Below are 13,223 nucleotides of genomic sequence, written 5' to 3'. Positions count from 1 at the left end.
CACATGAAAGCTTTGGTGTACAAAGCCAGGCTAGTAGCCCCAGTCCCTTAGAATTGTGACATACAAACTAAGATTTGTGCAGGGTGCTTAAGATCTTTCAGTTTTTGAAAATCTATGACTCCACTTTCTTTAGAATATTAAATCTGAGCTGGAGATGGTACGGGAAGACCTGTCCATGACCCAGAAAGATAAATTTATGCTTCAAGCTAAAGTGTCAGAACTGAAGAACAACATGAAGACACTGCTCCAGCAAAACCAGCAGCTCAAGCTGGACCTGCGGCGAGGAGCAGCTAAGACGGTATGAGGCCGCCCAGGCCATCAGCAGGCCGTTGTAGATGTGTTGGCTGATGGTCGGCAGGCATCCAGTCATAAAGTTACATTTAACCAGCATTGGGCTACTACCATGTGAGGTGATGATGGCATATTCTTTCTGGATCACCGGCCAAACGTTTTTAATTTAGTGCTTTTTCTAACAGAACGTTGGCCTCTTTCTATGAATTCAGATGCCATTTTATTGTAATATGCTTTACAAACCAAATGAGGGCATGGTTTGCTTGTGTTAACAAGAGTCCCGGGCCTTCTAGGTGAGCCCAGCTGGGACACACAGCTGCCAGAACGGGCTCGGGGGCCCAGGAACCCCTGAAACTGCTGTCATGAGCTCTTTAAAATTATCTGTTTACTCACAATTTGTTTTTCTCCTCAACCTATGTAAATACTTAGCTGGTACAAAGAACTCACTCAGATTCAGAGATTTATTTAGCATGGTTTGGTTATCTGTGGAAAAAGTTGAGAGTCCAAGGAAGGGGGGTCTTACAAGTTGGAAAATTGACTTAATTTCTCAGGGAAACTCAGAGTCAAGGCCTTGGTCTCTCTGGAAAGCCCTACCTGTGAGCTGTCATTAGGGGGCTTCCGGTCAGGTCCATGCCCCTGAAGAGGCAGGACTGTAGTATTTGTTTACATGGTTAGCAAGAAGATTTTCTATTCAGCAGACATTTCCTGAACCCCCCGTGTGATGGCAGGGACCCTTGGGGAAGGGGTGGGGGGGTAAGCCTCCAAGTGGGAAACTAGCTGTGTGCTTTGAAAAACAGAGAAAGGAGCCAAAAGGAGAAGCCAGCTCTTCCAGCCCCGTGACACCGGTGAAGATCCCTGACTGCCCTGTCCCGGCCTCGCTGCTGGAGGAGCTGCTGCGGCCCCCACCCGCCGTGAGCAAGGAACCCCTCAAGAACCTCAACAGCTGCCTCCAGCAGCTCAAGTACGACCCACACTGGGCTCCACGGCTTAGTCTTTACAGATAAACTGCTTAACTTGGAAGAATCTTTCCTGTTACAGCACCCCTTGTCCAGCAGAGGCTGAGCAGCTCTGGGGGTGGGGGGTGGGAGGGGAACATGGGGTCTCTAAGGTGGGAGCTGTCCTGAGCTAAATGACCCTCAGTGGCCAGGCAGCAGGAAGCCTGTGTCTGGAGAGTGTGGGCAGGTATTGTTTTTGACCCCAAAGAAGCCAGGAAGGACAGACTCAGCTCGGTCTTCCCCACATTCTCCCCGAGCAGCGGCCAGTGTGTGCAGAGCTGCCTGGCCTGTGGGCGGAGGAAAATGCCCAGAGTCCCTTTTGTTCTTTGACCCAATCAGTTTGCTGGTCCCAGTAGAGAGGTTCAATGAGTCCTGAGTGTGAGCACCTGCCGTCCACTTGAGGCTCGTTAGGGCTGAGTCCCAGGTGATGGGCTGTCTCTAGGGGAGCAGCAGCGCCCTCCCTGACTCTCCTTTGACTGTGTCCCTTCCTTTCCCTCCCCTGTCTCCCCAGGCAGGAGATGGACAGCCTGCAGCGCCAGATGGAGGCACACGCAGTCACTGTGCATGAGTCGCTGTCCTCATGGACTCAGGGGGACCCTGCCAGCCCCTCACTGCCGGGAGATCACGCCAACCCTAGAGGAGACACAGAGCGGCATGGTCAGGGCAGGGCCCCGCGAGAAGGGCTTGGAACAGTGACCGCGGAGCATCCCCACCCCGAGTGTTTGTAACTACCCCGAGGAGTGTTCTCTCATCAATGTTATTTATTTGACTGTGTGCTCTTATGTTTTTCTAAGAGGTGAAATTTAAGTTTTGCGTTTGCCTTTTCAAGGAGTAAAATAACAAAACAGGAGCCAAGGATTGAGAAATAATCATTTGCAGATCACAACCAGCTTTTCCCATGAAGTGACCAAATCTTAAAAACCTAATTTAGGTCTCAGTGAGACATTTTTGGATGTGTCTGAAGCGTATGTGTAGAAGGAGGTATCTAGGCACGGCCATAGACGCTGCTCTCGGACGGTCGCTGGTAGAGACGTTGCACAGCTGAGTCCGATTTCTCACTTTCCTGCCTGATTCAGTAAGTTTTACTACCCTGCAGGAGTGAGGCTTCATTTGCACCTTTGGTTTTTATTTTATTTTATTTTGATTTCAAAAGCCATCTCTCCATAGGATATGTATATAAATACTGAAAATCATAATCTAAACTTTAAAAAGTATATCCTTATATTATTTAAGAATGATCCGAATTGTCTTTTTATTGATTGCCTTTTGAAAATCTGCTGTTAGGAAATAATGTACATGTAGGATTTAGGAATGTCAGAAAATTATATTTTAAGAAATGTATTTACCTCCCAAAGCCAAATATTCTTAGACAGAAGTTCTTTGTTATTTTAGTTTCACTTTATTTTGAGGGTCTTTCCTTGTTATGAGTGCACAACGCTCACCTGTTCGAGAGCCCTGGTCCTGCATGGCCTCGCTCACCCCAGCCAACCCCTGGGCAGGCCTGATGACCACCAGGATGCCACACAGACACCACGGTCAGCAGGTGCTGACCTAACGCGTGAGGTGTGGGGAGGGGCTTCAGGAGAAGAGGGGAGGGGAGGTGAGGAGAATAAGGTAGGGCTGCCTGCAGGCTCCCAAAATGGGAGCAAGGCTTCCCCAGGCCTCCCACTTTGCCTTTGTGTGGAAGTGTCCATCAGTACCTGTGTGGTCATCAAGAGATTTGCCAGCCTCTGTGTGTGACAGCCTTCAGAAGGGCCTTCCCCTCTCATCTACAGAGCAGCAAGGTTTCTGAAAGGGGCAGGTCAGCACAAGAGGGTCTCTGGAGCCTCCCATGTGGGACGCCTTATTGGAAACCAGACACCCCAAGTGTGTGAGGTCCCACCTAGAATGACTGAGACTCGAGGTTTGAAAATCTGTCACTAGTTTGCTAAGATGATGTCAAATAATGTTATTGTTCCAAGAGAGAGAGAGTGGGTCTGTGTGCCCCCCATGCAGGGCGACTGGTCTGAAGATGAAGCCTGCGGTGTTACTGATCAGGCCAGACACGCTCGTGTGACCTCATCACCTGGGTCTCTTGTGGAGAAAACAGCGTGGTGTTTTTAAGCTGCTTGCATTCTCTCACAATATGCTGTTAGAAGGTTAACCAGTAAGGTTAAAATAGCACTAACCAGAAAGATGTTTAGCATTTTAAAAAGTTCTCCAGCAAGTATTGGAACTTCTAAAATACGTATATCATTTGTACAGGGTTATTCTTGGAAATTATACTTGAAACTTCATTATAAATATATTCTACTTTTCCTTCTAAGTTGGAAATCATTTTTGAAAAAACTGTTTTTGTACCATTGGAAAAGAAAAATGGTAATTTACGTTCTTATTTATTTTGGCTGCGTTATCCTTTAATTTTAGAGCCAAGAAGTCACTTAGCCTCACTTTGTAGCTGCTTTCTCGCTCCTTGCTAAGGTTTTCTAGAAAATCGTGCATCTTCTTCCTTAGGAAACGATGAGCGAATCTTGAGTGTGTCTGTCAAGAGAAAGCCAGTGTCTGTCATTCACCCCTTTTCCTTTGTGGAATCACCCTGTTTCAGCAGCAGCACCCCCTTGGGGCTCCTGCCAACCTCCTGCACCAGCCCCGTCCGTGGTTCTGTGCCAGCCTGGCCTGCCTCTGGCCCCAGCGCTCTGGATGCCCCCGCCCCCTGCCCTGTCCTGTGTGCCCCTTGTGCCGTCGTGTCTGGCCTGCAGTTCCCGAGCTGGGGCCCTTGTGTCCAGGCTTCCTTAACAGATCATCCTGGAGGAGGCAGTTGGACTGAAGTCACCCGCTCTTGGTTTGTTAAGGCTTTTTTTTCCTCTGAGGGACTTTACTGGCACTCCTGCCTCCCAGCATTTGAAATCTTCTTCCGTGGGCAGAAGTGGGAGTTAGGAATTTCCTCATGGAAAGCAACAGTCAACTCTGGAGTACTTGTAGAAACACATTCGTCGTCACGTTGCATTTGTGTATGTTGTTAGTCTTGTACCTCGTGTCCTCACTAGAGGGCGTGTCAGCTTGGACACTTCATGATGTTATGACTTGATTTTCTTATGTTCCAAAAATAACTCATCGCAAGGTGGTTATCATTGATTTTTCCACGGTACCCATCACATAGATGCCACGGATTTACATGCCTTTGTTCTACTATTCGTGAGGTGTAACAGGCATTGTTTTTGGTAGGATGTGAAACTGGCTCATTCTCTGGCCTGGGGTCCAGGTACCAAGATGGGCCTTGAAGAAGACAGCCCGTGAAAGGCTGTGTTAGGAAGATTCTCATTAAACTCTTCCTCAGTTTAAAGACTTTTCTTGGTCTTAAGGATACTGCTAAAGCCATGGGCCTGCAGAGTCATCAGGACATATAATCCTATGAATATTTTTTTAACAAAAATTAAATGTCATGTAAAGACTGCTAGTAATGAAAGGGACCAGCGGATCTGAAAGAGAAACGTCTCGGAGCCTCCCCAGGGGCCCATGACATGCATAGTGCGGGGACGTGTGAGACACTCTGAGCCTTACTCAAACAAGTCACTCACTCCCATGCCAGGCGATTCTCAGCATATGGTGGTCTCAGGTTATGATCAGATCCTTGAGGGTCATGTTTTAGAGGATCTAGAAAACTCGGTGGTGTTAAGTTATTCATGTCTATTAAAAATTTCCTCATTAAAAGGGAGTCCTCAAGTTGGGGCTGTTCAGGGGAAAGGTGTCACCATGCACAACAAATTGTAACTTTAAAAAGCATGTTGATTTTTTTATAAATTTAAGTGTGCTTGGGAATTCCTTGAATTTTGTGCAATAAACTATTTTTTGTTAAAGATTTTTATATTTCATTGGGGGTGGCTTCATTTTCAGCTATACATTTTGTCATATCTGGGAGTAACTTTTACCTCATTTTATTAACCAACTCTGTTCAAACACTTAAAAAAATTTTATTCTGCCAAAGCTTCAGATGGCTGTGAAATCTAGCTTCTTGTGACTGCTTTTGACCAAGCAGAAGAGCAGCACCTGGCCCGTATCTCTTCCTTCTTTTTGTAGCTTCACTCATCTCCATGTGCTGTGATCATAGAGGTGGGAAGCGTTCACAGAGGAACACTCCTTCACAGGGGAGACACTTCTGAATAAACCACTCAAGGCTGCGGACGCGCCGCACACGTGCTTCCTGGCCTGGAGTGTTGTCCAGCCCCGGCCTCCGCTGACCATCCCTTGCCCACCGCAGTCTCAGCCTTGTGGGTCCCCAGTCTCACCCGTCTTTTTCATTCACACTTTGTTTTCAATCAATGAGAGTAAACCGGATGTAGATTCTTCACTTAAATGTTATCATTCTTCAGTTAAATGTTATCATATCAGCATGGTAAAAAAATGTACAGAAAATGAGAAGTTAATCAGTGATCACAGAATTTGATTTTGTGATGGGACAGATAAATGTTTTCTTGTGCCTCTGCCTCATTAGTGTCTATGAGCAATTCAGGGTCAGGCATTCTGTGTACCACCCAGACCTAAATGAAACTGCTCTGACTGCCTCCATTTGTGACCTTAACTTCCTGAAACATTGCGATGCAAATTCTCATCTCTACAATAGTCATGAAGGGGGTGATCATAGGTGTTAACTTTTTCCTTTTCCTGTAAAGCTGATACACATTTGCAGGCCCTGAACAAATGAGTTGATGGATGTATTTTTAAGCTGTATCTCCTTCGTCACATAGAGGTTCTCTGCTGTACCCTCCTAACAGTCGTACAGTGGGTGTTACAGGAGTGGTCCAAGTGAAGATTTATGGGCAGCTGCTTCCTATCTCCAGGGGGGCCTGAGTACCAGCAGAAACACGTGCTGAGTGCAGGATCGAGGATGTGGCGCTGAGTCCTCCAGATCACACAGGCTCCTCTGTCGTCATGCAGACTAGGTTGGGAGTAGAGAGAGGATTACTGGCCATGGTGCCCAGTGTCGTGGATAAGCATGGTAGCTGTTGGAAGAGTCTCCAAGCCTTCCCCTTAGATGAGGCGGAATTCTTAGTCATCAGCAGGGGCCCAAACCAGAAGCAACATTTATTGGAATTCTGCTTGCTTAATGCCTGTTTCACTTAAGGAAGAATGTTGCAGCTTCTGGTAAAAAAAAAAAGTTATCTTTGGCAGTGCCTTTTTCCTGGAAACAAAGGAGGTGTTAAACTGGATTGCTGATCCTTTTGTCTGCCTGTTGCGGGGGGCGGTGGCTGCACGCCTATGCCAGGCCTCTTCTCCCATCCCAGCCCGTCCGTGTGCTGAGTGGGCGCCTCCAGGAACTCAGAGCAGCCTCTGCCCCAAGCAGCATGCTTCTGGGCCGGGTTGGAATTGGAAACGTGTGGATCACTGTGGCATCTGGAGGTGGAAGCACCTAGAAGTTCTCATCAAGTCAGCCTTCCTTCACCTGGTCTGGGAGTTGCTGGAGGAAGTGACCCACGGGGTTTTTACACATAATCTGCAGGTCAGAACATGATACAGGAACATTTCTGGGCTCATGAGTTCTCACAGGACCTTCATTTTGTTTGTGAGCTTTCAGTGTGCATTTCTAAATACCTGATGGACATTTCAAAGTGATTTTCCTATACTTCAGCCTTGGTGTGTTGAAAGCCAAAGGGCTCGCCTTCATCCAGAAAACGGCCCCTTCCCTTGACTGACTGACTGACAGTGATAGTCCCCCTGACCTCCTAACCCTCAGGGTCTCCTCATCGCTGGTCTGGCCCAGCCCACAGCTCCTTCACAGCCCAGGTCTCTGCTTCATGCCCCCTTCCTTCTCTGCATCAGCTTGGAACCTGGCTTAGCTATAGACCCAGCCCTGTGACGGTGTCCAGGCCTTCAGAGGCATCCTCCTCGCTCTGCTGCCCGGAACACATGCTTGCTGGTCCTGCAGGTGGCCTGCTGCCCTGCAGGACTAAGTTCTATACACATGACCCTGATTGGCCTCTCTCACTTCTCGGTGGAGCTTTGTTTGACCAAACTCCAGAGCCCTCACCAGTGCTGTTCTCTGCCTCCCAAGACATGCACACGGCAAGTTGGCAGGCTCAGCTCCCTGAGCTGGAGAGAGGGTGCACAGCATCGGCCGCCTGCTGCAAATCTTTCCCCAAGGTGACAGCCTCATCCTTGGGCAGTACTCCCAGTCAGCCTGAACACCTGAGTGACGGTGCCAGCAGCTGACCCACAATGGGTGGCAGGTGGCAGCAACAGTGAACCTGTTCTCTCAAGCCCCTGGAGACTGGGGGTGACATGACCCAGCCTGTCCTGGCCAGTGCAAGTGCCCACAACAGGCCAGAGTGCCCTGGGCCTTGCTTGGACAACTCGCCCTCTCCCTTTGTAGCCAACTGCTGCCGCCTTGCCTTTTGATCAGTAACCACAGGTCAGGCTTGGCAGTCACCCACTTCCCAGAGCTATTCAAAACCAGCTCTGCAGGAGGAAGAAGCCTGATGCCTAGCATCTGATGAGGTGTAAGAACCCCACTGGGGCAGATGGGACACGACCACTAGGAAGTCACTGGAGTTGGGGAGGGTTGTGGGCGGTCACGGGAGACTGGCACACCAGGCGGTCCCCTCGTGATGGGACAGGTAAGCAGAAAATAGACCCGGGTCAGCTTTTGTAAAACCTTCCCTGGGGGTGTCAGTGGTAAAGAGTCCACTTGCCAATGCAGGAGGCACAGGTTTGATCTCTGGTCCAGGTCCTACGTGCTATGAAACAACTAAGCCCTTGCACCACAACTTTTGAGCCTGTGCTCTTAGAGCCCAGGAACTGCAACCGCTGAGGCCATGCACTGCAACTCCTAAAGCCCAAGTGCCTAGAGCCCATGCTCACAAGAGAAGCCACCGCAATGAGAAGTCCGAGCACCGCAACTAGAGAAAAGTCCACGCAGCAACGAACACCCAGCACAGCCAAAAACAAAAGAAATAAATCTTTTTTAAAAAGAGAAAAATGGAGGTAGGGATCAGGGTAGGAGACAAACTGCAATCATGAATTAGATTAAACCAGCTTCTCTCCCAAAAGACCGTCAAGTCTCTTAAACTTAATTTTCTCTTCATTTGTAGAAATCCACTTCTACCTACAGGGATTTACATCTCAAATTCATTTCTACCTCAAAGGTGAATAGTGGCCAATACAGTGTTGGCTTCTTTTAACAGTGGAATTGTGCATCACCACCCCCACCCCCACACCATCCCAATGTTGTTTAATGGACCGTAGACTGCATTAGATGGCAGTTAGGAGGATCCAGCCATAATAGGATTCCTATTGTTAGCTGGATTCCACAGAAAATCCAGGTATTAAAATACTTGTTAGGCCAGTAAAGCTGCTATGAGACCCTGAAATTTAGTGGCTTAAAGGACAGAAGTTTCTCTTTCATGAAACAGCCCGAGCAGTAAAACAGAACTGATAAGGGCAGCTTCTAGTGCCTTCTAACCTCCAGCCCCACCTGTGGTCTAGGATAGCTGCTCCAGGTCCCACTTCCTGTCTGCATTTCTCAAAAGGAAGACATGTTGCATACCCTCATCCAAGGGTACCGCTCCCTAGCAGTGTACACTGTCTGTTGCCTCCACTTAGTCACTGGGCCATAGGATGTGTGTTTAGCTGGACAACAGTGTGTCCAGCTCCAGCTGGGACTTCTGTTATTAAAAGAATGGATGCTACTGGCAACAGCCTCTATCACCATATACAATCTCTCAGATCAGTCCTCTCTGCTCTGAATCACTGGGATTTATGATTACTATAACAAAATCCCTCACAAAGGAGGCTGATGCTGCTACCGCTTGTGTGCATGCTCAACTGCTCAGTCATGTCCAACTCTTTTTGACCCCATGGACTGGCTCTTCTGTCCATGGGATTTTTCAGGCAAGAATACTGGAGTGGGTTGCCAATTCCTTCTCCAGGGGATCATCCCTACCCAGGGTTCAAACCCTTGGTCTCATGCCTCCTGCGTTGCAAGTAGATTCTTTACCACTTAGTCATTGGGGAAGCCCTTAAAGTCGTATATATAACTTTTATAATTTTTAAAAAGTATAGAAGTGGTAGTAACAGCTAATGTTTATAAAGTCTTGCACTGTAGCAAGAGCCTGGCACATATTAATCCTCATCTCTGAGACAGTGCAATTATCATTCTATTTTATCCCTGAAAAAAAACCACAACACAGGGAAATTAAAGAATTCACCTAAAGTTACCTGGCAGGCAGGGGCGGTCTGACCCAGTGCTTGGAGCTCTCATCACTGAACAATGGCACAGACTCAGAAATGTCAAGTCTGAGGAAAGGCTGGGGATAGAGATCCATCCTCAAGTACTTAGAAATTAAAGAGAATATAAGGTAAGATCTCATCTAACAGAGTGCTCTTTATCCCTTTTCAAATGTGGTTATTTTATTGTCTGCACCCTGTGGCATGTGGAACCCTAGTTCCCTTCAGTTCAGTTCAGTTCAGTTCAGTTGCTCAGTTGTGTCCGACTCTTTGCAACCCCATGAATCGCAGCATGCCAGGCCTCCCTGTCCATCACCAACTCCCGGAGTTTACTCAAACTCATGCCCATTTAGTCGGTGATGCCATCCAGCCATCTCATCCTCTGTTGTCCCTTTCTCCTCCTGCCCCCAATCCCTCCCAGCATCAGGGTCTTTTCCAATGAGTCAACTCTTCGCATGAGGTGGCCAAAGTACTGGATGGAGTTTCAGCTTCAGCATCAGACCTTCCAATGAACACCCAGGACTGATCTCCTTTAGGATGGACTGGCTGGATCTCCTTGCAGTCCAAGGGACTCTCAAGAGTCTTCTCCAACACCATAGTTCAAAAGCATCAATTTTTCGGCGCTCAGCTTTCTTCACAGTCCCAACTCTCACATCCATACATGACCGCTGGAAAAACCATAGCCTTGACCAGACGGACCTTTGTTGGCAAAGTAATGTCTCTGCTTTTTAATATCCTATCTAGGTTAGTCATCACTTTCCTTCCTAGTTCCCTTACTAGGGATCAAACCAGCACTCTGCAGTAGAAGCACAGAGTCTTAACTACTGAACCACCAGGGAAGTCCCTATTCCTTTTTAAATGTAGACAAAACTTATGCTAAAATAGGCACAGATTTTAAGTGTATATTTTGGTGAGTTTTGACAAATGTTAATCGAATGTGTACTGGTATTCCTATCAATGCAAGTAAGATGCAGAGCGCTTCACTCAGTGGAAGTCCCTCATGTCCCTCCCAGTTCACCACCCCACTCAGAGGCAACCCCTGGTCCGACTTCTATCACCAGAAGCTTTGCCTTGAGCTTGAGCCTCTTATAAATGAAATTATGCAGTATTGTTTTTGTGTGGCGTTCTCAGCAAGGTTTTGATTCAGCCACCTTGTAGCTAATAATAAACCTCTGTGCAGGATTATCATATGACGATTCTAAATTTGTTTATCCGTTCTTCTGGGGTTTACCCAAACAACCTGGGTGTTTCTTGCCTGGCTATTCTGAATAAAGCTGCTGTGAACATTCTGAGAACTTTCATTTTTCATACCCAGGCCCGCACTGCTGAACCACAAGGAGGCATACATTTAACTTCACTAGAAACTGCTTCGTGGTTTTCAAAGTGGTTGATTCATTTTACACTCCTACCAGCAGTGTATGAGAATTCTAACACAGCCCCACATCCTCACAAATATTTGATACTGTCAGTCTTCTAATTTTAACCATTCCTGGTAGGTAGAAAGCAATATCATTGTGGGTTTGATTTGGACTTCACGCATTCTCAAATTCACTGACTCTTCAATTGTTGTGCTCAATTGACTGTTCAGTTCAGTTCAGTTCAGTCCCGTTCAGTCCAGTCGCTCAGTCATGTCCGACTTTTTGTGACCCCACGAATCGCAGCATGCCAGGCCTCCCTGTCCATCACCAACTCCCAGAGTTTATTCAAACTCATGTTCATTGAGTCGGTGATGCCATCCAGCCATCTCATCCTCTGTTGTCCCCTTCTCCTCCTGCCCCCAATCCCTCCCAGCATCAGGGTCTTTTCCAATGAGTCAACTCTTCGCATGAGGTGGCCAAAGTACTGGATGGAGTTTCAGCTTCAGCATCAGACCTTCCAATGAACACCCAGGACTGATCTCCTTTAGGATGGACTGGCTGGATCTCCTTGCAGTCCAAGGGACTCTCAAGAGTCTTCTCCAACACCATAGTTCAAAAGCATCAATTTTTTGGCGCTTAGCTTTCTTCACAGTCCAATTCTCACATCCATACATGACCACTGGAAAAACCATAGCCTTGACTAGACAGACCTTTGTTGGCAAAGTAATGTCTCTGCTTTTTAATATGCCATCTAGGTTGGTCATAACTTTCCTTCCAAGGAGTAAGCATCTTTTAATTTCATGGCTGCAATCACCATCTGCAGTGATTTTGGAGCCCACAAAATAAAGCCTGACAGTGTTTCCACTGTTTCCCCATCTACTTCCCATGAAGTGATGGGACCAGATGCCATGATCTTAGTTTTCTGAATGTTGAGCTTTAAGCCAGTTTTTTCACTCTCCTCTTTCACTTTCATCAAGAGGCTTTTTAGTTCCTCTTCAGATGAGCAGAGTCAGATTATCTGCCTGACCTGTGAAGAGGAACTAAAAAGTCACTTGATGAAAGTGAAAGAGGAATTGACTGTTAGTACTGTCCAATTAATTTTTTTAACCAAGGAAGTCAATTTTATTTCTTTAGGGTTTTTTTCTATTTAAAAAGTAAATGTGTAAATTACACAGTAAAATTCGCCTTTGTATTGTACATGCCTGAGAGTTTTGACAAGCGTAGTTGTGTGACCCCATCACTATTAAGACAGATGCTTCCACCGGTCGCTAAAATTGCCTAAGCCACTGTATAGTCAGCCCTTCCCCTGCCTGCAGCAATCACTCCCCTGCCTGTCCATCTGCGTGGAAGTCCAGTGAATGCGGTCATTTGGTCACCTTAGGTACATCTGTCCATTGTGTCTGGGAAGCCATGGGTGTCTCCAGGGATAGGATGGTGAGAAAGTAACCTACACTGGCTAAGAAAGTAAGGCGAGTCAGATAAGCTAGACAAGCCAAATGCAGACATGAGTCTGCTGCCAAGTTAAAAGGAATTGTTGCACAGAAGAACCAATTCTGGCTCCACGCTGGAACTGTTTCTTTGACTTGCTTTTCGTTGCTGTTATTATAATCATACATAAATGGCACGCCTCAAAGGACCCTGCTCCTCTGCCTGACTGCTAAAGTGGGTTTGTTCAGCTCAGAGAGAGATAATCTGACCCTGCCCACCTGCGCATGGCTGCAAGAGAGATTAACACATCCCTTCCAAAGACTGGCCATTTCCAGAGATGTTTTGCAAGACTGATGGCCCTTTTTACTTCCTAATCATCTCTCCCTCTCTATTCTGCCTTTTGACTTTAGTTCCTCGTTAATTCTCTGTCTATAAAAAAAAAAAAAAAATGCCATCCTGAGACTTTAGTCTGCCATCTTCTCAGTCAGACAGCTCTCCAAATAAATTCTTATTCCTTGCCACTACACCTCGACTCCTGGACTCATCGCGCCCGCCTTGCGCAAGCACAGCTAGCTTCAACTCGGTAACAGAGTCATGCTGCAGCTAGAAAGTGCACGGAGAAACGTGTCTTCTAGAATCACAAGCTGTCAGAAACCTTGTTTGAAAGCATGTCCGTAAGTAAAATACCAGGCGCTGGCCTATAGGAGTTTGGTCGCTCTGAGCCGTAAAGCAGCCGCGTTTCCACCTAGCGCAACAGAGAAACCAAAGCGGTTCATTTGTGGTTCCACCGCGACTGGAACCCGGGCCTGGCCTGAACCCCCAGCACAACCTCCCAGACCCCAGGGACTCCCTCGGAGACCCGCCCGCGCCTGGGCAACCTCTTTCTAGGGCTCCAGGCCCGGGCCTCAGGATCTGTGGATCTGTCTTCGGACCCGCCCCTGGGGGCCGTCTG

The 13,223-nt window shown here is 47.4% G+C and overlaps 1 protein-coding gene across 5 annotated transcripts in view; it reads left to right on the top strand.

The window, feature by feature from the left end:
* GOLGA3 (golgin A3) overlaps positions 1 to 5,124 on the top strand; it is a 45,412-nt gene extending 40,288 nt beyond the window's left edge. For all 5 annotated transcript variants that reach the window (XM_061142210.1, XM_061142205.1, XM_061142208.1 and 2 more), the window contains exons 22-24: positions 134 to 298; positions 1,089 to 1,252; positions 1,798 to 5,124. In XM_061142210.1, the coding sequence (XP_060998193.1) occupies positions 134 to 298; positions 1,089 to 1,252; positions 1,798 to 2,014 (546 nt within the window). In that variant the 3' untranslated portion in view covers positions 2,015 to 5,124. The remainder of the gene's footprint in view (positions 1 to 133; positions 299 to 1,088; positions 1,253 to 1,797) is intronic.
* Positions 5,125 to 13,223: the final 8,099 nt, after the last annotated feature.

Source organism: Dama dama, chromosome 5 (assembly GCF_033118175.1).
Source record: "Dama dama isolate Ldn47 chromosome 5, ASM3311817v1, whole genome shotgun sequence".
Lineage (NCBI taxonomy): Eukaryota > Metazoa > Chordata > Mammalia > Artiodactyla > Cervidae > Dama > Dama dama.
This window is presented reverse-complemented; position numbering and strand designations above follow the sequence as displayed.